The 25,616-nt window shown below is 42.1% G+C and overlaps 2 protein-coding genes across 2 annotated transcripts in view; one reads left to right on the plus strand and one right to left on the minus strand.

The window, feature by feature from the left end:
- Positions 1–15,041, plus strand: part of WWOX (WW domain containing oxidoreductase) — a 474,253-nt gene extending 459,212 nt beyond the window's left edge. The window contains exon 9 of the mRNA XM_071440725.1: positions 13,953–15,041. Within this exon, the coding sequence (XP_071296826.1) occupies positions 13,953–14,141 (189 nt within the window). The 3' untranslated portion in view covers positions 14,142–15,041. The remainder of the gene's footprint in view (positions 1–13,952) is intronic.
- The window catches only part of MAF (MAF bZIP transcription factor), a 195,156-nt gene continuing 173,818 nt past the window's right edge, over positions 4,279–25,616 (minus strand). The window contains exon 3 of the mRNA XM_071440727.1: positions 4,279–15,267. The gene's annotated coding sequence lies outside the window, so the exon portion shown is untranslated. The remainder of the gene's footprint in view (positions 15,268–25,616) is intronic.

Below are 25,616 nucleotides of genomic sequence, written 5' to 3' on the forward strand. Positions count from 1 at the left end.
GTCTCCAACTATCACATTGAACACGCACTAAAGCAGCACATTAATGTGCCTTTTAATGCTTCTTAGGAGTAGATCAAAAGAAATGTCAGGTGCACTTTGCATTCCTCCTGTGATGTGTCTGAGGCTGTTAGTGCATCACCTCTGCAAGGGCCGTTGTTCCCAGCCTGTCCTGCTCTGCTGGGACACTGCCCTCCAAAACTGCTCAGGGATTTACCTCCATCCCACTGCACCTGGCTCCACAGCTGGAGGAGTAGAGTCCTGCTGCTGTCACCAAAAGCAGGGTTTGCCATTGCTTTTCAGTGGGAGAGAGTTGTTGAAATCAGTCCTGGAGAAAGCATCTTAAAACTCAAGATGCCGGAAAATGGAACTTAATTAATGGGAGCAAACTTGCAAGCCTCCTCGGCAAACTGTTATTATTTTGCTTGCTTGCTTGAGGGAATATGTCAGAGCAGTGTTTACCTTTTCTTAGTACAAGCTTGGCTGTTCTACCCATCATTTACTTTTACATGATTAGCAGGTGAACTTGTAGCTCTGTCACTCTAAACACAGGGTGCTTAAAATGTGCAAGAGACAACTTTCCTTAAGCAGGACAGCATTGTCATTGCACTGGCCCTGGGTCCCTTGGCTCCACAACAGAGTGGTGACTGATGTTGTCAGCATGTGGCTCTTGTTGGAGTATGGGGCTGATAGTGGCCAAAAGGTTGCAGAGTGCATTTGACATGTGAGACACAGCCAGGATGTCGTGGGCGACCTCTGCTACACCAGGCACTGAGAATAGAGCTGGGCCACAGAGCTGAGTACAGCTTAAAAATGGAGGATAAACAGAAAAGAAAATGCACCTGGTGTCAGCTATAGGGGTGAGACTGCAAAGCAGGAGACAAGGCTAAGGAAAGTATATGAGGAGCAAGAAAACAGAAATGCTGCAGTGTGCAGGATGACATGGACGAGGACAAGAAGCTGGAATTAATGCAGAAGTGGAGAAGCATTGAGAAGGGTTCAAGCTTTGTAACGAAGTTCATTTCTATATGTTTTCCTCTTTCAAATGAATGCTTTGAATAAATAGTACTTTCATTTCCCGTGAGGCAGAGGTGAATAATAAGTACCTCATCTGGGGACGCTGATCTCCCCAACATCAGTCATCTGCTTGCAGCCTTACACTCCAGCAGTGCTTTGGCTGAGCAAATTAGCCTGAAGTGTTGTGCCCTTGGCTGGCAAATCCTTTCAACCCGGTTGAACGGACAAAATGAATACCCAGATTGTTCCTACGTCTGTTATTCTCTCGTGTTTATCTGGCTGAGCTGTCAGTCAGGCCATTATAACTGTGGTGCACACTCAAATGACTTGTCCACTCACAAAAGCAGAGTCTGTTGATGATAAGCTAAACAAAACTGGAGAGCGACTGTTGACAGAGTTGGGGATCTTGCGAATGTCTCAGGTAAAAGCAGAAATGCAATTTGGGAAGGTGCAGACTGAGCTTTTCTTAGGTGTGTGTAGTTTTAGGGTGCTCACTGGGATTTGTGGGCAGACGATAAATGGGTGTTTGTAGTGAATTGGGTTCCTCTCTACTTTAAACAAATTAAGCAGCATGAAGAAGATTTCTGAAACTTGAATGTAAGGGAATATTGCACTTCCAATAATTAATTAGCCTGAAAAGACAGAATTTACTCAAGCAGGCTTTGCCAGGGCAGAGCGTTGCTGCCCCAGCCATGTGCTGGGAGGAGGGACAAACACCCACAGTGTTACTTTCTGCAGTGGAGAGAAAAGACAGGGCTGAGTAAGACTGCAATGGTTTAAATCCTCATAAATGTCATGAAGAGGCAGAGGAAAACTTAAGCAAAGAAGGTCCTATGTCTTGCTGAGAGTGTGTTAAGATGCACAGTTAGGGAGGGAGATGCTGCTGAGAGTGTGGCACAGCACAGCAACAACTCTTTTATCAGCAGCTGGTGCCTTCAAAATCCCAACCCCAGTAGCCTTGTTGGCGGTGATGATAACTGTAACGGATGGAACAGCTATTTTTCATCAAATGCTTGTTAGTCAATTTATTAGACTCCTAATATACTAATGCACTCATTTGGCAGGCATCTCAGCAAACGAGGCTCGCAGTGGAGTGTACTCACTCAAAGTCACGGTAACTCGCAGGTTGCTGATTTCTCATCAGCACTCAGAAGATAATTTGCAAATGTGCCATTTATCATTATGTGCTTTGTAGAAGCAGATCTTGTGAATGGGATAAACAGATAAGAGAGTCTAATAATGAACATTTCCTTCCCCAACAGCACTGCCAGCTTCTAGACTATTATGTTTTATATACCTTGCAGGTGCTGCACCTCTGTGTGCACTGGAGTTTGCCTGTGCTAGTGAAATAGCTGGGCACACAGCTTTCAAAGGATGGCTGCTAATGCACTTATCCACCTCTCTGCTCAACAGAGTTGAACCAGGTTAGGCATTGTCTTCTGGAAGATGTAAGATTTCTATTTGTTGGAGTTTAAAAGCAACGGGCATGTGTGGACTTCACCATGAAAAGCCTCTACTCACCTTCCAGCTTTCCTTTTCTCACTGGAAACACGACCATCTGTGAAAGCCACTGTTAAATCCAGCAAAAGGATTATTCAGAGGCAGGATGGTGTGGATTATATGGCAGAGGTTGCTGAAGGAGCACTTTTTTCCACACCAAAGACAACAGGCTTTATGGATGCTCTGACCTGCAGTGCTGTTCACCACTGTGAGTCTGCATCGCTGGCTGCTTTTTATTTGCTTGTTCACTTTTTACTGGGAAGAAGTCAAAAGTAACAGAAGCCCAGTGATCAGTCTGCAAATGTGATTCCCATCTCTCTTTGTGACATTCAGGGTGGAAGCCCTGCATACAAATCATTGCTACTTATTTTTGCTTCTGCAGATGTGATTGTATTAAATGAAAGGTGTAACAAGAAGCCCAGCATAGGCAGGAGCCCTTTTGCCAAATGGCTCTGTGTGTTTAGCTGTGTGACTGCTCTCCAGCAGAGCTGGGAAACCATGCAAAGATATTGATAATTGATTCCGTTTTATATAAGTTAAAAACTAGCTTTTCCCTCCTAGTGTGAAGGTAATGGGTTTTGTCTGTAGGAAGATAATAATTCTATGAACCATTTCTACGCCCTCTACTAAAGAATAGTACAGCTTGCACTTGAACGTAATGCCCGTGTCAGCTCAGCTTTTTAAACATTCATCTTAAAAGAGTCTTCAAGGACTGGAAAGAGATCTTCCCCAGATGCCAAGCTAAGTTTGAGGAACTTAAAAAGTCATGAGGATCCTGTCAATTAATGTGTTTATTCTCATACGCCTGCTCTGGAAAAAAACATCTTCAGACATGAAAGCCATTTTCTTTCAATTAAAAAGTTGTCATTGCATTTAGTTTTCATAGATAATGGAGAGGGTTTTTTTTTTCTCCCCTCTTCTGTACTGGGGGATAAATGCTTTTTTACTTTTTACCTTTTTTTTTACTTTTTACCTTTTTCCTCAGAGTAATCTTCATTTACTGCATGAACAAAAAAAAGAAGGAAGAAGAGAGCTAAATTGAAATCTTGTCTCCAAATCTGTATGCAGGAGGTGACTTGATTTAGAAGCTTTAGGTAATTTCTTTTTTGTTCACACTCCTTCAGTTGAAAGGCTTCCACAAACAGTGTTACAGCACAGAAGGGAGGAGATGGAGGAATTTATCAAGCTATTTATCAAATTATTTTCACAGTCTGTCAAAGTCATAAGCATGCTGGAAAAGAAACATAAAGAGCGTGTTGGAACAGAGGAGCCACGTCTGAGTGAGCAGCAGGACTGCAGCACAACCAGAGCCATGGGGACTGCTCTTGGCTGTGGCTGCTTCTGCCCTCAAACCCAGCCCTGGCACTTGTGGTGTTAAACCCGGGCTTGACAGATTATGGAGTGAGAAAATGGAGTGGAAAACATCAAAACTGGCCCAGTGGAACGTGCCCCTGCCCATGGCAGGGCGTTGGAACTGGAGGATCTTTAGGGTCCCTTCCAAAACAAACCGTTCTACAGTTCTGTGGCTCTGTGATCATTCAGCAGAGGGAGAGGTCAGAGAGAAGGGGATAGACATCCCCTCTCTGAGTCTCTGAATCTAAATGGTGCCCATCCTGGGGCAGTGAATCATATCCTGAGACGGGACCCCACGCTTTGGAGAAAACAGCCTTGGAATGTGCATCCTTGCTGGTGGGTCCTGGGAGACAGCACTGGCAAAGCAGAGGGAAAAATAAACAAAAAACCAACTGAGAGTGAAGGAACCAGTCTAGTAAGAAATCTTTAATTTCTAATGAGCTTTAAAGGATTTGAGAGAGTTGATTTTTTTTTTAAACAAACCAGTTCAAGTACATGCCTTCAGATTATAAAAGTACCTGAAATTGCCTAGAATATCAGCATGCATAGCTTGTTAATATTTACATATATTTACATGGGAAAACAAGAGAAAGATCTACAGTTATTTACAGTCTACATAGGAGAAGAGAAAGGCAGCATAATTGTATTTCCTAAAATACAGTAGTTGAATAGTCAGCACATGCATATTAAGATATATTTGCATGATAGAACGCAAATGTTTTAAGACGTACCTTTTAAACTCCCTGTGCTAAGGTATAGCATAATAAAGGTAATTTTTTTTTTTGTGTGTTTTGTTTCTAGTCTATTTGCATCAAGTGCTTTAAAATGTTCACTAACACAACGGCAGCATTATTTACCCTGGCAATTAAAGCAACAGTACACACGATAATTTCCTACTAACTAGCAACAAGCTGCTGGTGAATGAAATATCTATTGTTTCTCATTACCCATCGACCAACATACAGGGATCTCTCCTTGTAAAGGCAGTGCCTAAGCTATCACCATTAATTATAGAAGTAATATAAATGAGACTCTACAGTATGTACTAAATGAAATATTAACAAGACCAGTGTCTTTGAGCCTGAAAGATGCACTAACAGGGCACACTTTACAGCAGGCTAGCTATGAAAATCACACATACATAATACAGGAGTGCCTGGCTTACAGCTCTAAGCCTAGACTTTAGAGGCCTGTTTGCTAGATCTGTATTATTGCAAAATACATTCCTTTAATTAGTTTCTGGAAGACAGAGTTGGTAGTTACTTTCTTACCATGAGACTTTCCCATCATAACACCCTGTGGTTTCTCAATGCATTGTGTTATTGAACTGTGTGTGTCTGTGTGTGGATGTGCATATGTGTGAGTGTGTATCAACAGATGAAAAAGTCTTTATCTTTAAAACCTAAACAAACAGCTTGTTAAATATCTGTCCCAAAAGGTCACTTCCTTAAAAAGCATTGCGTTGTGTGACTTTTTTTTTCACTCATATCTGAAATAAATTCAGTCTAAAAAATTATCTGTGCAATGAAGGAAGAAGCCAGATATCAGCATTGTGATGATATTCTTTCAATAATGCATATGAAAAAGTCTAAATTTGGACTTCTAATAGTATTAAAAAGCTATATAAATATATACAGCATATACAGTACTGTATGTATACACACATTTATATAAAGTATATATATAATTAAAGTACAGCAAAACCATAAAACATTTCAATTCAGCATAAGTTAATAACAGAAGTAATTTCAATGAACTCTCATCTGTGTATGCCCAAACACCAGCCAGACCAGTTCTGATGATTTAGTTGCAGCAGTGTGTATCTAATCTCTCTTTTTTGGCAGGATATGTTTAGTGTCAACAACCTGTTTGCTCAACTCTTTAAATTGCCCTTGCCCAGAAGAATCCACCTTTTGCTGGCAGGTTATGTGTCTCAGGAGGATTTCCAATCCTCCATGGGATTTCCAGTTTGACTGTGGCCAAGGATTTGTGGTGTAATTTGTGTTTGTGATCGTGTTTGTGTAAATGTGCACCACAGAAGGTGGGCTGAGATGTTCAGGTGTGAGCAGCCCCCAGCAGGGCTGGGATGCCCAGGGACTGTCCCTGAGGTGCTCTTTTATTCTCACTCCACTGGCCAGTGCTGGCACACAGGGCAGGGGGCAAGCAATGGACTGCAGCATCATTTCTTCAACCTGATCTCACCCTTACCCTGTTACTCTCTGAAATGAAAATTGATAATTTTCCTCAGAGATTTTTCCCAGATCTAGAAATGAGCAGAAGAATGCTGCACTGCTCCACTGCTCCATACCAGCCTGTGAGAGGAAAAGATCAGAGACATTTGCATGCAGCGTTCAAAGCTGCCATTTCAGTGGAGCAATGATGTCTTAAAAGTGTAAATCAGGTGTGAACGGGGGTTCAGCGGGCAGAAGAAGGAATTGCAGCACTGATGTGCCTGGAAATGTGCTGTTGATAAAGAGGCCTGAGGAGTGCTGCTGCTCCTGCCCTGAAATGCTGGTGGAGCAATGTAAAGCCACAGGCTTCATTATAGTTTTTAGGGCTTAAGGTGGCTCTCTGTCAGCCTTGAAACATCTTTCAGAAGCTGATTGTGGACTTCAATAAGATTCTGGAAAAGAAATACAGCGCTGCCTGTGGGAACCAGCTCCCTTCCAGGTGCTGCAGCGAAAGCATTTAAGCAGCACAGTCTGGTGTTGTCTTAACCATTGTGTGGTTTTAGCTGAGATATCCCTGAGGGGCTGGCAGATACAATGCCAGACCTATGGGAAATATGTGCCCCACTCAAAGACAGCTGTGGAGCACGTGGGATATCTTGAGGCAGCTCAGATGTCTCAAGATCCGTGTTTGGCAACTGAATCCCACCCCTGGTATGCCATGATGGCTCTGCCTAGCATATGCAAAGGGTGGGAGAGATGAATGCGTGGATTTCAGGGACTGTTCCCTCTAAAGCATCCATTTTTTTAATAACTCACTGTTTTGGCTAGGAAGAGTTTTACCAAGTTCTCTGTGAGCTGGGCAAAAAAACTTGGATGAGAGAGGGAAGACACTGGAACAGGACCCGGAGTAGCAGACAGCTTCACAGGTTAAAGAATTAACTTTATACAATAGAGAAAAATAGGCATGATTTTAAAAGATAATTACATTTTTGTCAGCTACTTTGCTAACCTTGTTCTACATCTTCTACACATTTTAACAGTGGTTTATAATATAACACTTTATACTTACACAGTGCTTTTCCAAATTAAGTGTGAAAGCACTCCATAAATCTGAATGACTCCTCACAACACCCCTGTGAGGTGGGTAAACAAGAGTAATCTCCCCATTTTATAGCTGGGAAAAGTGAGGTACATGGAGTTGAAGTGACTTGTCCAAGCTCACTAGGGAAGGAAAAGTTGAAAAGAGGAAAACAGCCCAGTTCTCCCAACTTGATGTCCTATATTGTATTTTTTTTTTTCCTCCCGTGGAATGATTGCAGAAAATCTGTTTGATACCGGATGTTGGAGGTTGGAAGTTTTCAAGTGCTATCATTGCTGTAATTGAGAACATACTGGGGGTTGCATAACACAAACAACATGGTGCATTATCAAAATACATTTATTACAATGGACACGATTTCTTTTGCAAAGTTAAAACCCAGAATGTAAGTTAAATATAGCTGCATATACTGAATAGTTGAAATAATCACTAGGTCTTAATGCCTCAGCAGTTGAAAACAAATCCTCTTTCGTGAACTACTGCAATTTCCTTACTCAAAGAACACAGCACACTTATCTCCTATAATGTATGTAAAGAATACTGTAAATGTGTAAGGGTCTTAATGACACTAAGAAAAGTTACAGCTTGAAACCAACTATGCTCTGCAAGTAGAGAAGCTGATGGAGTTTTGAGTCTTTGTAGTTGGGAATTAGTTGAAAAAGGAATACATCAGAGGGAAAAAAGCAGACCTTATAGATTTTGGTTTATTCGTTGTGTTATCTTCTAAGAGATGCTTTGCTGGTTTAATTGTGGTGATGGGGGAAGGGGAGGTGGTTGAGAAGCTCTGGTTTAGATGTGGTTCAGTGAGAGCTTTGAAAAGACTGTAGATACAGTGTCAGTTCAGGTCACGTTTTCCTGCTGGCACTTGGGGTGGAAATAGGACCTGAAGTCAACTGAGCCCAGTTTGGAGTTTAGATCATATTTGGCAGCTCCAAAGTTTTATTTTTTGAGCTGCAGATATGATTTCAGTTTCACGCTCTCCCAAAATAGCAAAGGAAGGTCTCAATTTCATATTTCCTTGCTGAAAAAGCAATCAAGGAATCCTGTTTTCTTACCATTTCTAACCATTCTTAACACAATGGTTAAGACATTAATACACAGATATTCTGAGCGTTATTCACAAGGTAACTGCATCTGGGATTCTCTGAGTAAGAGGGCTGCAGCAGGAACTGAACAGTGCTCCTGTCATCTCACAGGCAAGACTAAAACTTGTTCACTGCATTGTTGGAAAAGTGACTGTTCCTCACAGCTCTGTGCTGTCCCAGTAGGAAAAGGAGCAGAGGAGCTCCTGACATTGGGAAGTGGCTCCCTCAGCTACAGCTGGCCTCAGCCATGGGGGATATCACCAAACAGCTCAGAAGACTGCTCCTAAAAAACTCAGATCCTGAGGAATCCTGGATGAGGACATGAGGATTTTAGACGTGCTAGTGTTTTTCAGAAGAGGCCATTTTGCTCCACGTTGTTCACTTGATAGGAAAAAGGAATAAGTGTAGTTTGAGAAAGCTCTGCACCACAATCCCAGCCTGGGGGTTGTAGCAATACCAGAAGGAGACAAATCCATTGTGAGGGCAGTTTTCCCCCAGCTGCCCCCAGGCAGCTCAAACCCCACTGTGCCCACCCCGAGCATCAGCATCAGGGTGACAACAAGCAATGGAGCAGATCCTCAGCCACTGCTCCAAGGTGTGGAGCCTCTGAGAAGGCAACAAACCTGTGCTGATTCCCACCAGGAGGAGGTGAGGCTCGAGGAATGTAAAACTGCAGCTGTCACTTTAAGGTTTGGTTTGGATAGTGTGGTTGTGGAAGCAGATTCTGTGTAATTTTGTTGGTAATTCCAAGGAGATTTTATATTTTACATCAAATTAGGAAAATGGCCACTGCTGAAGCCAGCTGGTGAGGAGTTTTTCCCTCTAACAGAAGGAACTCTTCAGGGTGCTTATCAGAGGCACAGAGAAGGTATGGGACACCCCATTGGTTTCATATCTGGAATATGTTCATCCTGCCTTGGTTGCTAGGTTAGGTCAGTGGTTGGACTTGGTGATTTTCCCCAACATTAATGACTCTCTGATTCTACCTGACACTGCTGTGTAATGAGTTATTTGGCTGTAAATGGTGTGCTCACAGTGCTTTTGTGTAGGTCTGATATTTTACTGTTAGGGATGTGTTGGCTTTGTCTAATAGTCCTGACATGAATAACAGGAACAGCCTGAAGAGCTTTAAGGACTTGCCTTTTTATTTCACTTGAGCTGCTTGCTTTGAATCTGGCCCTTGTCACAAATACTCTCCTCTCATGTCATTTTGAATTCACCTCTTTCCACTGGCCATCTTTTAAAATGCTCTGTGCTGAACTTAACCTCAGGCTACCAAGATAACTGGCCTTTATCCTTAATTTTTCATAAGAAAATAAACCCCTCCTTTCCAAGTAAGCTGATCCCATCTCCCTGGCAGACAATGCTGAGTGCTGTGTGCTCTTAACAGAGTTTAGAGTGGGTCCTATTCATTCATAGTTGATAAATATACAGATAAGCTATGGCTTTGTTTCTATTATTTATGTGCTTGGAATGTAAACTTGCTTCAGAACAAAAGTCTAATTTTAGAAAATAAACATGCATTTGAAGGTAGACAAATCTAAAAACTAAACATTAACTGTGTAATATGTTTTCTTATCAGGAACATAAATGGTATCTCAGACTACTAACAGATGCATTACATATATTAATGAGGGTTTTACCATGTTCTGTATCTCGAGAACCCCTTTTCTTTTACTGTTAAGTTATTCAATATTAATTTGCATTCAGTGCCATCAGTTAAAAATTGGCTGCTTGCAGTTATGAAATAAATGCCTATGAACTAGTAGCTACTTAGGATTTTCAATTCAACAAAGGATTTTAGACGGATGGATAATTTAGATCTTTGAGCCTCAACTATAAATAAACAGCAACTGCTGTATAAATCCCACCCTGCTGCAGAGGAAGATTGTATTACAAAACTGACAAATGATTTGCGGAAGAGAATGATGAACCCTTATTACTGAGACACTCTTCAACTTAATCCAAAACAAGATTCCCGGGTAATTTTACGTGCACTGGGAAGATTGATAGCGTGGTGCTTGCCCAGCAGCTTTCACATGTTTGACTGGATCGGAAATGGCACTGAGGCATGATTAAAGATTCAGTTGGGCTTCTCACAAATTCTTTATCCTGTGTATTCATTATTGCAACCTGCTGCCTTTGTTGCAGGTTAAAGAAGGCTGACCCCAGCTCTGGTGATTAGCACCCTGTACAACTGATGGACCTATGGAAAAAAATGTTTAGGTTGCCCGACGCTTTTAGCATTGTTTATCAGCTGAAATTGTTGGGAGGGGGGGAGCCTTAATCACAATGGATCAGGGAGAGTCTGTGACAACTGACAAGCTCATTGTTTAAGACATTTTTTAACGAAGTTGTTAACATTAATTCTTTTATATAGTACTCTAATCTTCTTCAAATTATGTTCTGACATGGCACAAACCGCTTGGCATTGAAAGTCATTCAACAGTGATTAAAGTGCTCTTTTTATTGGTTTAAGAATGTTTCATCTTGTATCAGCAGTATGGAATTGTTTACTAATTAGATTCCCTAACATCCTCTGCTGTTGTATGCTGATGATATGTGAACAGGAAAGCTGATGAGCAAAAAATTAAAACTTGTTACTAGACTGTCATAAGACCCAGCATATAAAGATGTCATTCAAAGGACTGTGTTCATAAGGGATAAACAATATTTGCCGAGGAACAGAGCAGTTTCTGGCTAGCAGTGCAGGCAGTTTGCACTTATCTGCAGCTCTGGCTCTTCACAGAGGTTTGTGGGATCGTAGATGCAAAGGAGGGATTTATGCCTTGGGAACCTTCCCATTCAGCATGGCATATATGAGGCTTCTACACATCCCACTTTGGGGAGGAGGTTGGGCTGGGCCCCTCTTGATACTCCTTCCAACCCAAAATGGGATTTGATTCCTGTGACTCTGATGCTCACTCCTCTCTGTCCTTGGACAAGTCACTTAGGCAGATCCTCAAGTGTCTGAATGCAACCAGCTCACAAAGGGAATTAGATACTTAAGTGGCTCTGAGAATTTGAGATTTCCCTTCTGTTACACAGTTTTGCTGTCTGAAGCATCCTCCTAGGCTTGATGAGTTCATGTTTGTCCATAATTGTGAGATACTAAATCTTTACCCTCTGTCAACAAAGGGATAAATACGACTGCATTTCTCTTAAGTAGTAAGAAATGTACTTTTCTTTCAATGATAGAACCATTGAATTTTCTTCTTCCAAAACAGCCAACATGATTGAAACATTTAGAAAGAAGTAAGGATACACAAAGCCAAAAAGCAAATGGCACGTTGCTTACATCCAGTTCTCAGCAAAACACTGGAGGCATCGCAAGATAAAGTGCTTTGGGCTTCCAGCCACATAATCTTTTATCACTTAAAGTAAATATCCTATGCTCACACAGGGAAAACTATTCTCTTCTTCTGGAGTCTAGCTTGTGTCAATGCTCAAGGTACAAAGTGCTGCTCTTGTGCTCTGGGCTGTTTTTCTGCCTGCCGAGAATTTTGTTTAAACATCATCAAATTCGACTCGTTTGAAAAGATAAATTATTGTTTGGGTTGGATTTTAAACTGGCTCTGATAAACTTCCATTTTATGAATTAGCTGAATTCTATTAGAGATAGCCTGAGTTTAGTTTGGCTGGATGGATGCTTTTCAGCAATGGCTTGAGGGGTCTCACTCTGCCTTGAGCAATTCAGTTTAATTTTACCTTTCTAATGAAAGTCCAGTTGAATTGCTTGCAAAAAACTAATAATACTCTTTAGGGGCTTTGAGACATTCTAAACAGCTGAATGCAGTGATCATACCTGTACTGTGGAGCTTTATAGGATAGTTGAAATGAGCATAGAAATTTTATTGTTCTCTATTAATATTATTTTTAGTAGAACTCTCTTCCATTTCTGCTACCAACCACCTTTAAGATATTTTTTCTTTTTTTAAAAAAGATACTGGCTTAATAAGAGGATTACTATGTATTATACTAACTTTAAAAATATTTTGGTCTGTTGATAAATATATGCCTTTCAAAATACTTAATACAGACAGTTTTGGTTTACCTTGTGATGGGAGATCATTTCTAAGTTGTGGAGTCATCATTATCAGTTTAATCCCATCTGCTGAGGAAAATGCATGTCTTGCAAACAAATATGCACTTCTTTGTTGCTGCAAAGTTGAGATGCCTCAAATAAGGAGAACTGGGACTTTTTAAACTGCTTCCTGTCCTTGAAGGATGAGAATGCAAAGTAGAGGTCTTCTGCGGGTTGACCCCCCCTAGCAGCACCCTAAGTTTCCTTGGCTGTGACAATGAAAGGCCAAAAAACAAAGGAGTGGAGGAAAATCACAAGAAATTGAAGCCTATTCTCTTATCCCATTAAATTATCTTAATGTGGCAACAACTAATTTCTCTTCATTTACTTTTTCAATTGCACTTGGCAGCCTCTTTATTCTGATTCCTATCAGCTCATAATTTGTTACCACAGAAAGGACTAAGATGTACATAAATAATCATAAGATGCCAGATAAACTCTATTGGTTTTAAATTAGTGTTGTGTTTTGCTAATGTGCTCTCACCTATTATTTTTAATTATAGTTTACAAAGCAAAATAGCTTCTTGCCCTCTCCCCAGCTGTTCTGGCACTATGCTTTTAGTCTGTGCCAGGGAATAGCCCATCACCCATGCCAGGGTGCTTGCCCCAACCCTGTGGCCTCCATCTGTAGGTTTTTGTTAGGACAATTCATAGAAACCCATTCTTCCTCTTTGAACATAAGTTCATTTGGTATTTAAATTTAAAATAAAAAGAAAACAAAAAACAAAAAAGGCAAAGGGAAAGGAAAAGGAAAAAAAAAGAGAAAGCAAGAAAAATTTAAAAATCCCTTCTGATTCACAAAAGCCTCTAATCTATCCACTCCATTTCTTAAAGCATTATAAGACATGAGAAATGTTACAGAACAAAACTCCACTGGAAAGCCTCGTGTCTCTGCAGAACCAGCCCTGTCTGTGCCTGCAGCAGTCAAATGCTCTCACACAGCAGCAGTGACAACTGCCTTGGACTGTTGATCCAAGATCCACGGGCAGGTTTGGCACCAATCCCGACTGCACTTTACATGATAGGTCTTAATTGGAGTGCCCAGGTTAATTTTGCACAAGAGGTTTAAAAAACCCAAACAAACCAAATCCATCTATCAGGCTGCGGGTCAGGGTGCCTGGGCATATGGTCAATGATTTCTGTGATGCAAAGGGAAGTTTTGAAGTGCATATGGTCAATGATTTCTGTGATGCAAAGGGAAGTTTTGAGATGCATATGGTCAATGATTTTTGTGATGCAAAGGGAAGTTTTGAGGCGCTGCTTTTAAACCTGGCTCAGTTGTTCTGGTGTCAAACACCACCTGGGCAGGCCCTGCCACCAATCCAGGTGTTTACCAAAAAGGGGCAAAACACCTGAGCTTGGGTCTGTGGTTCAGGATTCTCTTTTTCTTCTGCTCTTAGAGGGAAGGAAAAGAAAGGAGTCCTCATTGAAGTGGTTTGTAAAGAAGTGCCTTTAGCAGGGCTGCCGCCTTGTCACCGGGCAGGTCACCCCGCCAGCCACGCTGCTTGCACGAGATGCAGCTCCAAAGGGCTGTGCTTGAAATCACAACGATAATAATAAACTATAAAATATCTATGTATTTATATAGTTTTGCTTGTTTCCTCTCTCTTAATTTAATTTTTTTGTTGTTGTTGTTATTATTGCAGCAACAAGGAGCTGCCACGACGGTGTACTGCGCCACGGCGGCGGAGCTGGAGGGGCTGGGCGGGATGTACTTCAACAACTGCTGCCGCTGCCTGCCCTCGCAGCAGGCCCAGGACAACGCCACAGCCACTGCCCTCTGGGAGCTGAGCCACAGGCTGATCCAAGAACGAGCTGGCAGCCAGGCCAAATAGCAGGCAGCTCCTGGAAGGATCAAAACACACGAGTGTGTGCACGCTCGGAAACTGCCAGCACTGGAACCTGTCCAATCTTATCATCTAGAGGGTTTCCATGTACCTCAGATACAGATTAACCGGTGTTAAATGAAATAATAGCAGTCACAACATAGTGAAAAATGTTAAGTACTAATGGGAGGTGGGGAATACTGTGGGTTAAAGGGACAATGCGGCTTCCTGGGGCTTAGTTAGTCTCGGTTCTCTTTCTTTTGATTATAGCCTGTTCAAAGTGTAACCCAAGGAAGCATCTTCTGTCTTATTTTAGAAAAGCAATTCTGCAGATAATTTCTGTTGTTATGATTAATGTGTAGGTATGTGGCCCAATATGGGATTTCCTCCTTATTTTGATAATTATTGTCTGTTAGGCTTTAGGTATTGATTGGGAGATGGTAGTTGTGTTGATTCTTTTTCCCTACAAGGATTTTATTGGGTGTGGCAAATCAAAAGATTATTGAGGAAAGAAATCTGTTCAGCCCTTGACTGTTGGCTGTAAGTACATCTGGGCTGTCTAGAACACGAAGGTGCAGGAAGACATCTGAACAGTAATGGTAAAGTCACAGCTAATTAAATATTTCTGGTTTGGTTTTTTTGTTTTTCTTAAAAGATTACAATAAAAGATATGTTGTAAACCATTCCCTAAGTACTGTCGAGTTAGCAAAGATGATGATGTTTCCTTAAGAACACACAGAGTGTAATCAGGGGTTTAAATGGTATTTCCATCAATTTCTCGGTTCACAGTTTTAAGGAGTTTTATTTCCTTGAAAGTTCACAGTTTCTCAGTTCTCCTGATACTGTATCCCATTGCAAATCTGTCTTTTCTTTCCATTTAAATTCAATAAAACAACATGCTTGCTTGAATATTGTCACCTGAAGAGAAAGTTTGTCTCATTTCTGCAAATGTCTTAGTTCCACTTTTTTTTAGAAAAGAAAACTTGAGGAAAAATAAAGAGCTTCTTGTTGATGCCAAGAAAACGTTGTTTTTTTTCCTGTTTCTTTCTGAGTTCATTTTTTGTATTTTGTGCTTTGTAGCTGTCTTCATGCCAGAAGGTTGTTCTAAGCCATCCTCAGTCCAGCATCACATTTTCTGTAGACAGAATATAAACAAATAAATAGAAGGACACATTGTTAATAGAAGTTTATTTGATCCCCTTTTTATTTCTGCTTTATTGGTAACAATCTGCCTTCCATGCTTTTTCTTTTCTGCAATCACAGTACATTGGATTAATTGTTGAACAGAGTTAAAGTCAAGGCTTCTACCCCAGTGCAGCCTCAGCTGCTCCTTCCTTGTCTGCTTCCTTACCTGATGCCACAGTCTTTCCTAAGGCAGCAGTAAAGAATATATGGCCTTTTTTTATCCCTGCTGTGCCACCTCTGTAGCAACAGCTTCAGGAGATGACAAATCCTGCCCACTCATCCTCCTCGACTCCTGCAGCCCCTTCCCCAAGGGCAGCACATCCTGCTTTGAAACATTTGGTGGAATAAAGAAATAAAAGGGGCTATTCCAGAAAGAACAGCAGCTCTTTTCAGCCTTTTGCAGAGTTAAAAAAACAAAAAAAAAAAGTCCTTCTTGTCTCCTACAAGTTTTCTCCAGGCTGTGCTACACAGACCAGATGCTGGTGTAGTGCAGTGTCTGAAAATTCATGGCCTGGGTTGAAGGCTTTGCCAGCTGAGGCAATGGTTACAGTCAAATTCCTTGTATTGTCTGGAGTTTAACTGGGGAGAAAAAGTGATTAACTCCTGTCACCTGTGCAACAGCCCTCACACACACATTATTTTTCCCTTTCAGAGCCAGACAGAATTACTGTGGTATGACACAGGCAGTGCAGGACTGCAGAGCTTTGCACTGGAGCTTGGCATTGCTGGGTTCAGAAGAGGCACTAATTAAGTGATGCTGGGAGCTCTGCACTCCCCTGAAGGCCTGGGCCTTCTGCTCCATTTAGGCAAACATTAATAACCTATAATGAACCCCCTGTCATTCCTTATTGCTGAAATACTGTTCTCTTCTATGAGAATTCAGTACTCAGGGATGTTGCCTGCCTTCCTTCAAAGAATATCTGTGTGCTTTTCCTCTGCACCCCACTCTCTATTTTAGTGTTACAAGGTAAGAGACTTTTAATGTTAGCATAGTTTTAGTTTTGCACTAGTATGAGGCAAGCTAACCCCTAACTTCACTGAGTTGTTTGGGTTCCTCTGGTTTTTATTTCTGGTTATTATTTATTGACACCAGTGTATTGCCCTGTCTAGAATTTCACTGTCATAATTTTCTCCAACGCAGACAAAATTACTTGCTCCCTGTTTCTTTTTTTTATTTCACTCTGTCATTCTCTGTTTCTCTTTTTTCGTCTCCTTCATTTTTTTCTCTCTCCATTTTCCTTCTTCCATTCTCTGTTCTCCTCTTTGTCTCTCACTCTCCTGTGTTAAGATAGCCAGTATAAAAAACGGCTTTTTCAAAATGAAAAAAAAAATCCCACCAAGCTGTAGGGCCCTCGCTTCTATTAGAAACACTTGTGAAAATAATTTCTCTTGCAATCTCAGTTTGGTTTCAGCACAGGAGGGATGTGCAGGGAACATTAAAAAAGGAAAAGCAATTGAAAAGAAACAGACTCCAACCCCTCCATTTTAATATCCTAGATGTGCCTAAGTCATTGGCTTTCAAATATATTTTGGTGTAAAATTTGGCACATTTACAGCTGGTCAGATTTATTTATTTGACTGGCTTACATTTTTCTGGTTGATTTACCTGAGGCAATATCTGTGTGAATTACTCCACAATGCATTGACTCCAGTGTTCATTAAAGGTAGTTAAGTGATCCTGTGTCTAATATTAAAGCAAACCCCATTAACCTTAACTAGTATCATATCAGCAAAACAAAAAGAACTGAATAAAGCAAAATAGATCGGGTATTTATAGTTCTTGGAAAAGATCCAGCAAATTCACATCAAGCTCCTAATAGTCCTAATAAGCACTTGCTAGTTATCCCCATGAAGAGGGAGGAGGCTGGGTTAGGGCTGTGTGTGATGCAGGCTCAGGCCCTGCAGGGATTTGGGAAGGGGAGGTGCTGGCAGGCGATGCCAGAGCATTTCCCACCCACATCTGCAGGGCGTGGTCCGACCCTTTCCCCCCTGCTTTCCTTCCAAAGTCAACGTTTCTCATTTTAATGGTGGTTTTTTTGACCCTATATTGGTGTCCTGTGTCTTAAAGTCCGTGCAGGTGAGCAATCAAACTCCCTTGCTGGGATTGAAGAGCCAGAAGCTTTTTAGGGAGTGGAGGTGACTTTTCAGTCAGGGTCAGCTTCCACTGCTCTCCATTGTTCTGCCCAGACAGGCACTGACTGCTGGGACCTCTGATTGCCAGATCAGGTAGAGGTGAACCAGCAGAAACCCATGCCAAATCTTGACTTCTTTTATTTTTCCTTCCTGCTTTTTCTTTTGACACCTGGGAGACAAATCCCAGATATTCTCAGACCAGGTAGGGCTTTTTATTAGAGGAGTCTTTCCAGCAACCCTGCAATAATTTGAGTTATATCAAGGTTGAATAACTCCTTGTCAGGTGTTAAGCTCATGACCTTTCAAGCCAAACACACTTATACTAACCAGTTTACCATTGGAATGATCAATATCTTGTAAGTGAGAAAGTCTAGACAGATCTTATTTTGTCCTTTGGTATCACTTGTGGCTTTGGAATTGATCATTATATGTGGCTGGGGAAAAAATGCCTATACATTTCATGCTCTGTATTTATCTTGACAAGGTTCTCTAGGATTATATTTTCATAATCTGAATGGCAGTGGAACAGCTGCTCAGACTGTGCAAGCCCTTCTTATCGGGTTGAATTTAAGCTACGGTAATTACTCTTTCTCCTTATGTATTTCTTTTTTAAACAAGCGTGTACTATACATTAAAATGTATGGTTGGGGTGGCAGGGGGCATGCTGAGAAGCTTGGAAAATGCTGCTAAAGTGTATTTCCTTCCACACAGTAGCTGATGTGGGTTTGTATTTTATTTAAATACAAGCCCATGTCTAAGCACGAGTGGGCTCCGAAGCAGGGTCCCAGCCTACTGGAAAAGGGTCCCTACCCAGGGAAAATGTTGTTTTATTGACAAATCTTAGAGCCAAGATTCCCTGAGATGGAATCTGAGATGGAATCTGAGTTTAGGAAAGCTGGAATAGCCCATAGCAATATCCATTAAATGCATGACTGACTGAAGCCTTCAACTGGTCCCTTTGCAAAGAGAAGCCCATGCCCAGGGAAGCAGCCGAGCCATCACCAGGGCCACAGGGACCTGCACAGGCTGATGCCAGGCTTGGGAGGTGCCTGAGTGACACGGTGATGGAAACACTGAAGCACAGCAGACTGATGGGTGGCTGTTTCCTGGTGCTCTTCACTGTGGGATGGAGGAAATGGGAAAATAGAGAGGTATCTTGGACAGAAAGAATGCACTGCTTTTCTCTTGAGTTTTTTTTTTTTTTTATCCTACACTGCTGTGTTATTTACTAGATGCCTTTTCTGGGCCGTGCTTTTTCTTCTCTCCCCCACCCCTGTTGCGTTTGCAGAGTACTTTCCAAGGGGTGTTTTGTGAATTAGCTTCATGCTTTAAAAGAGAAGATTGCTCTGGCAGAGAACAGCATAGTTGTAAAAGTGTCAAGGTGTTATGAATGTCCTGATGATAGAGCCCAGTTGTTATCTGCTGGGTAGTGAGGGAGGATAGCTAATGATGTGCAGCATGTAAACCGTTTGTTGCTCTAATCCATCTGTGTGGAGAGGAGTGAAAAAGAGGGGCGAAATCCTGGGAAAATTACTTGGACAGCTGGAGATAAAGTGTGTACTGATGGAGTCATCCAGAGGTAGCTGTCAACATGAGCTGTGTTTGCATATAATCCAAGCGATGCACAATGATTCCTTTTGGTACTGTTTTTTTTATGAGGGTTCATGTGTCTCTGCACAGACCTTAATTACTATCCAGTATCTCTTACCAACTGGGCTCCAGTTTTAAGTGAGGAATGTGATTTTAATCAATTCGTGGCTGGGTGGTGGAGAGAAGTACTACAAACAGACCAAAGCAAGACATATGGATCCCTTTGGAGGACCTGAATTAAATGAGAAGCAGTCATTTTATTAATTCTGCTGTGTTTTATAGGCCTTTTATATGGAACATTACCCATACAACTTCACTAGCTAATTAAAAAGGGCTCTTATCAATTTGCTGGGCAGTTGCTTATGCAGGGGGGGAAAAAATAAAAAAGAGAAGAAGAAATAATATTTTTTTTTTGAGTCCCAGAAAATCATTAACCTTAAGGGGGTACAGAACAGATCACCAAATGCCTGGTGAGACTATTTGGACTGCTTATCTTCACTGTTCTGAAAGAACTGTTGTAAAAACTGAATATTACACAACACTTTGAGACTGATCTGCACCGTGCCTGTTGTTCATATGGAAACCTTGCACAGGTCTGGTGCAGTGCCTGCAGATACGTGAGCACAGGCAAAATTAGGGGCTTTGTACACTGGATTTCTATGATCCCTCCTAGCAAAGAAGGCACCTTTTTCCTTGGGCTGGCATTAGCCTTTAGCAGCAGCAGTTTGAGCAGCTTTGTAATGTTCTCAGCCAGGACTGAGGAGCACGTGTGATGCTGGGGGATGTGGAACGTGGAAGCTTTTTGCAAAGAGAGGAGAGAAGCAAGTGCAGGGGAGCCACCCTGGTCCTGGCTGATCATCACATCAGCACGGAACTGATGGCTTTAAAATGGACTTTGCCTTCTCCAGGCAGCCTGGGAGGAAGGGCAGAACACACAGGGGAAGGTTATGGAAATGGGGAGCGCCTGAGTGCAGCCCTCTGTGCTGCTGCCTGTGTGGGATGGGACAAGGCTGAAGCCATCCCAGCACCTGAAAAGCAGCATCACAAAAATACAATCAGTAGGGACAGAGACAAGAAAAGTCTTCTAAAGCCCTTGCACCTCCACAAACCCTTACTTTACGTGGTGTATTGGATTTTACAAGCACGGGGTCTGCTGGGAGCTGTCTGCCGAGCGCACAGTTAGCAATGATTGAACACCAGCGTTTTTAGCATTTTGACTTAAATCCAGTGTAAACTTGTAAGTGAACTGCTGGCCTGGGCTGGGTCTCTGGTGGACAGCAGTCAGCCATGCATCACAGGCCGAGTGCCTGGACGGTGGCTACGGGTCACAGCTCAAAGGGAGCCCTGAAATTTCACTTCAATGGATCCTGAATTACCTCTCATCCCAGGGAAAGCTTTATTTCTCTCGCTCTCTTTTCTGCCAGCATTGAGCCGGCATGGCTGGAGAAGAGAGGAGAAAGGGAGCCAGTACTGAGACCATCTCAAATGTACCTGGACTACAAACAAACCAGTATTTTCCTTCCAGCAAAGCTGCTCCTTTAATCTTTATGAGCAGCAGAAATTCATGCATTACAGAGGCACAAAAATGAGAAGGGAAAGGCGGGTGGGAATAGTTGCATTAGAATTAAGCCCTGTTTTTAATATGACACCTGTCAGACTTATTGTTAAAAACACGGAGAAAGGCTCCCTTCAGAAATAATAACATTGCAGCAAGGTTAGTCGCACGCAGTGAGTCCTGTCAACAGCCGCAATTAGAAGCTGCTTACACCGAGCGGAGCAGCGCGGCAGCGCCGGGGCTGCGCGGACCCTGCCCGAGCTGCTCCATCCCCATCCCCATCCCCATCCCGGGGCTCAGGGATAATCCTCGCCTCCAGCCCAGCCCCAGCCGGGATGGGAGATCCTTCCCCGCGATCACGCTGCTTTCCTAATGACACCATCAACCAGGCGGGGATTAAGCGCTGCTCCGCAGTGTCACCGGGTTTAGGCTGCCGAGCAATTAAAGGGTCAATTTAGGGCGGGTGAAGGGGATGTGTGGCAAGGAGAGCCCCTGATAAACAAGAGCTGTCAGAGAGCGCTGCCCTGCAGGGGTGACTCTTTCTCTCGGCTGGCCATCCAAAGCCATTCCTTGCCATCGCCACCCGGAGAAATCCCCTCCGCGCCCGCTGCCAGCTGCGGGGCACCAGCACCGCCACTCAGCCCAGACCGCAGAATTAATTCCGTTTATGCCCTCAGCCACATTTCAAAGTGAGGCTCTGGAGACGCAGGAGAAATTAATTTATTAAAAAGCAATAGCTTGATAATGCGCCTGATGATAGAATAAATGAATCTGTTCAATATCTTATAAAACAGTTGGCAATCACATAATAGAGCATTCATTGTCAATTTAGTAGCTTGTCTCATTATACTCTGCAAATAGTAGTAAAATGGTGTATTATTCATGAACCAACATGCTTTAATTACTTTTAGTGCACATTTATTTTTTCAAATGTAATATGAGTTAGATTCAGCCATAACTGTAACTCAGCTGATGAATCTTGAAGCAGTAACACAAACTGGAACAGAAATTTTATGAGCACAGGAATCGGTTTCTGGGAAGTTTGTAGCATTTCTATATGCTATGAAAGCAGTCCTAAAATGCCAGCCTCGGATGTTGGCCCAAATTTGGATTGTAGCTGTTAATACTTCAGTAAATACAAATTATTAATTGATAATGCAATCAGATGTAATTTCAAATTTCATCATTTGATAGGGTTGTTGGTTTTTTGAAGATTTTTAATTTATTTTTTTAATTTTTTGCTGCCATAAAGCAAACCCTTGTATCTAATACGGTTTATTTGTTGGCTTTACATAGAGAAATTGTCTTGTTAACACTCCCTCCCTTCTTGGCTTCTCACACACACTTTTCACCAGCTTAATTTGCTATGAAGGTCTCATACACATGCAGCCAAGGTCAGTGAAAGTCCACTGCTCATTTCAATTAAAATGTTTGCAAGGATTTATACATAATAAACTGATCTTGCCTATAGGTTTCCTTAAGTCGGTCTTGCTGCTACTAAGTATAATGTTGCAGCACACTGTTGATTTCTATGTACATAGAAAAAAGAGCACAGTAAAATAAGATGATTTGAAAATGCAATTAAAGTGTAAATCTTTTCAGCAATTAACATTTAGGGTCCATTAGATTGCTTTGTCTTTTACAATATTAAATGCTAAAATGTTTTGCTTTTATTCTGTAACAGTATATTCTAGTTCTATTTATAATACAAATGTAATTTAGCTCCCAATAAATCTTGGCTTTAATTGGTTATTAAGTATGTGCTACTCTGTCATAAATTTAATCCACAGAATTTCTTTTTTTTCCCCCCTTATTCATCTCCCTGCCTTTTTATTCTGGGGTTAGGAATAGGGTTTGGGGACATTATCAGCATGTAGCCCATGTGAGCATCTCCCCCAGGAATGTGGATGGGGTCCTTGCCCTCACTCAGCCCCTCAGGAGGTGCTGTGAGCATTGAGGTGACTGAGTGCTCCAGGCTGAGCTCACACAGGGGTTTCATGAGCCTCTGCCCAAAGGGAAATGCTCTTGCAAGGTCTCTGCTCTCTCCTCAGGGACTCCAGGTGCAGATTGCTGGCTCTGGTGTGGGGTCTGACTCTCCCAGGCAAGAGATGGAGCTGTGGCCAGTGCTGGAGCTTTGGCCCTGATCAGGGCTGAATTTCACTCTTTTGCCCGTGATGTTATCTTCTGCCTGGAAAGGTGTCCAAACTATGGCTGCACAATTATGACTCTTTTCCTCAGGCCTCAGTAAGCACAATTTAGACTAGTTTTTATTGGTCACTGAGGATGAGTTTCTAAGGTTTTTTAGATTCAAGAACTGGGGTAATAGCATTGTGAGGGCATGGCCCAGTTTCCTTTGTAATCCTGATTTCAGTTCCCACTAGTAACCTGAAGCCATGACTGTTTAATCCTTAATTCCTGCCACAATTAACATCTCATATTCAGGAGTACTTCTCTGTGATTTGGAAGGAAATCTGTCCCCAGCTAGGTCAGCCCTAGCTGGTCTCTTTACTAAGTGGGAAGGGATCCTTTTCAGCTCAAGTCAAACACAGTAACACCTCATTTAATGGTGCAATAGAGCAGAGAATCTGTTCACTGGATGCAGTAGGAATCAACATCCTTGCAATTAGAGCAAGTGAGGAATGCAGGCACACAAACTCATAAGCTACTAATGAACTATTTGAGCAATTCTACAGGTATTTATATAAGGCTGAGACAGCATCCTCCACTGAAGAGCTGCCCCCACCTCCCACGTATTCCCAAGGAAGCTTTAACTGAAGTGAAATTTCTTTGTGTCAATACAGGCAGTGCAGAGAGTCCCACGTGCTCTGCCATTGCCTCTGCACTCCTGGCTTTGGTTTGAGCTGGTGAACAAACAGGGCTGCTCTTTGCTACGTGTCAGTGCCCACAAAGGTCACTCTGCTTCCCCTCACCAACATTTTCGCACTCCTGAATGCATCATCACACCGCAGCACATGAACCAGAGGACAGCTTTTCTAAATCTCTTTTCCAGCACCTGGTTCACACTTGTCCTGGCTTTCCCACCTTCATTAGCACAAGTAAAGGCTGAATTCTGTCCATTCCCCTGTTGGATAATCTCAAAGAGCACCTCAGCTGAGTATGTCATCCCTTTCCATGGGTCACAGCAGGCAGCTGCCAGGGCAAACCCCTCTTCACCCAGAGCCAAAGCACATCAGGCAGTGTCCAAGGCTGGCTGAGGTACAGCAGGAATCCCTAAGGCAGCGTTTCCCCTGGTCCTTCTCCAGGTCAGCAGAGCAAGAGGTGAGGACAAAGCTGTGGGTTACACCACCACTTCCCTGACCTGGTGCCCAGATATTCTTGGCAGCAGCTCTCTATGAACCATTGCCTTCCTCTCATCTGTGGCTGCTTTGTATGAGGCTGGCAAACCCCACCAAAAGTGAAAACAAAGCTGGTGACCTGTTTGTTGAAGTACAAAAAGAGCTGAAGTGCCCCACAACAGCTAAAAATGCCATTGCACAGGCTGGTGCTCACACTCCAGCCCTGAGGAACCACTGGAAGGCACCAACCGTGCTCATCCCAGAGCTCCTGCCCCTCTGGAATGAGTGACAGGGAGAGCTCAGCAGGGCTTAGAACATTAAATAAATGACTACAAGATCTTATTATTTCACTGTGAAAATTGCATATGGAGCACTTGAAAGGGGCAGACTTTAACAAACAGAGAAAATAACTACAGCAATCTTCAAAATAAATCAGGGCGTAAAAAACCCATCCATGATGATCAATTGAACTGCACTTCAAACTTTTACTGGCAAATTTGGTCAGTCAGTCAGGTAAATATTTGTTTTATGTCCATGAACAAGTAGAAATTACAAAAAAATTATAAGAAATCGTTTTTTTTTCCAGAGCACAAGCCAGTCTTTGCCTCGCTGGTCTTATTGGCTTAGTAATCCATATATTTACTGCACTTAGAATGAAATACAACAGTTTCATCTGAATAAACTGATTACTTTTAATTTCCTTATTTTTATATCAGTCCCCTGGTTTTTGAAACCTTTCTAATTTTTATATCAGTCCCCTGGTCTGGCACTTTACAATAGTCAAATATTTTCTCAACAGCAGACCAGTTGTTTACATGGATGCCCTTACTCCTGAATGTGAAGTTAATGGCACCTTTTGTACAGATCCATGTCCCCAGACATAGTCCATGAACATGTGGCCATACATGAGCATATATATGTTTACATATATCTCTATATCTCACACATATTTAAAATACAGACAGAAACTCCTACATGACACCAACCATTTGAAAAATAAATTTTCTGAGTTTGTTGATTGGCCTAAGTAAAGAATCAATGACTTTAGCTTTCTAGATTTTGGAATTACAAGTGCTTCTGTAAAATACAGTAGGTAAAATAAACAGGCAGAAAGCTCCATAATGTTAGAAACTGCCACTGTTTCTACACACTGTTTCTTCCACACTCTAAAATGTTGACTGAACTTACGGGAATATCTTCCAGCCCTCCTTAAAATTAGTTCTTGGCTCCTGTTAACATTTGATATACTTTCCCTGATGACCCTGGATGCGTCTGGAGGTCAGTGCTCCAGAGTTCCTGGCTATCTTTATTGTCCCTAACTTGCTTTCTCTCCAAGACTCTTCCTCCTTGCCAAGAAAAATATTTCCAGTTGTTGTATCTTCAGCAGTTCTCTCTATCAATGCCTAACAGATGGATTTTCTGCTGAAAAGCAGGACCAAGGGCTTTTGCTGCCTGACCATGGGCTGGGTGTGTGTGCTGGAGCTGCTACAGACCAGGAGGAAAAAAAGGGCAGCAGACAATAGGAGAGCATCTTAAAACTGTTCATGACAAGGGTTTGCAAGGTGTTTTAATAGAAGAACCATGCAGGTAAACATTTACACTAGAGAAACCTCTCACCCTGTGGGATATTGAGAGTGTTTGGTCAGGTGAATTTTTTGTTTGAGTTTTGCAGGCACTGCTGATCCCCTTCCTCACCATTTCCCACCAGCAGCACGTCCTAAACTC

The sequence above is a fragment of the Agelaius tricolor genome, unplaced genomic scaffold, assembly GCF_023055355.1.
Source record: "Agelaius tricolor isolate 1412-34295 unplaced genomic scaffold, bAgeTri1.0.p SCAF_15, whole genome shotgun sequence".
In the NCBI taxonomy this organism is placed as follows: domain Eukaryota; kingdom Metazoa; phylum Chordata; class Aves; order Passeriformes; family Icteridae; genus Agelaius; species Agelaius tricolor.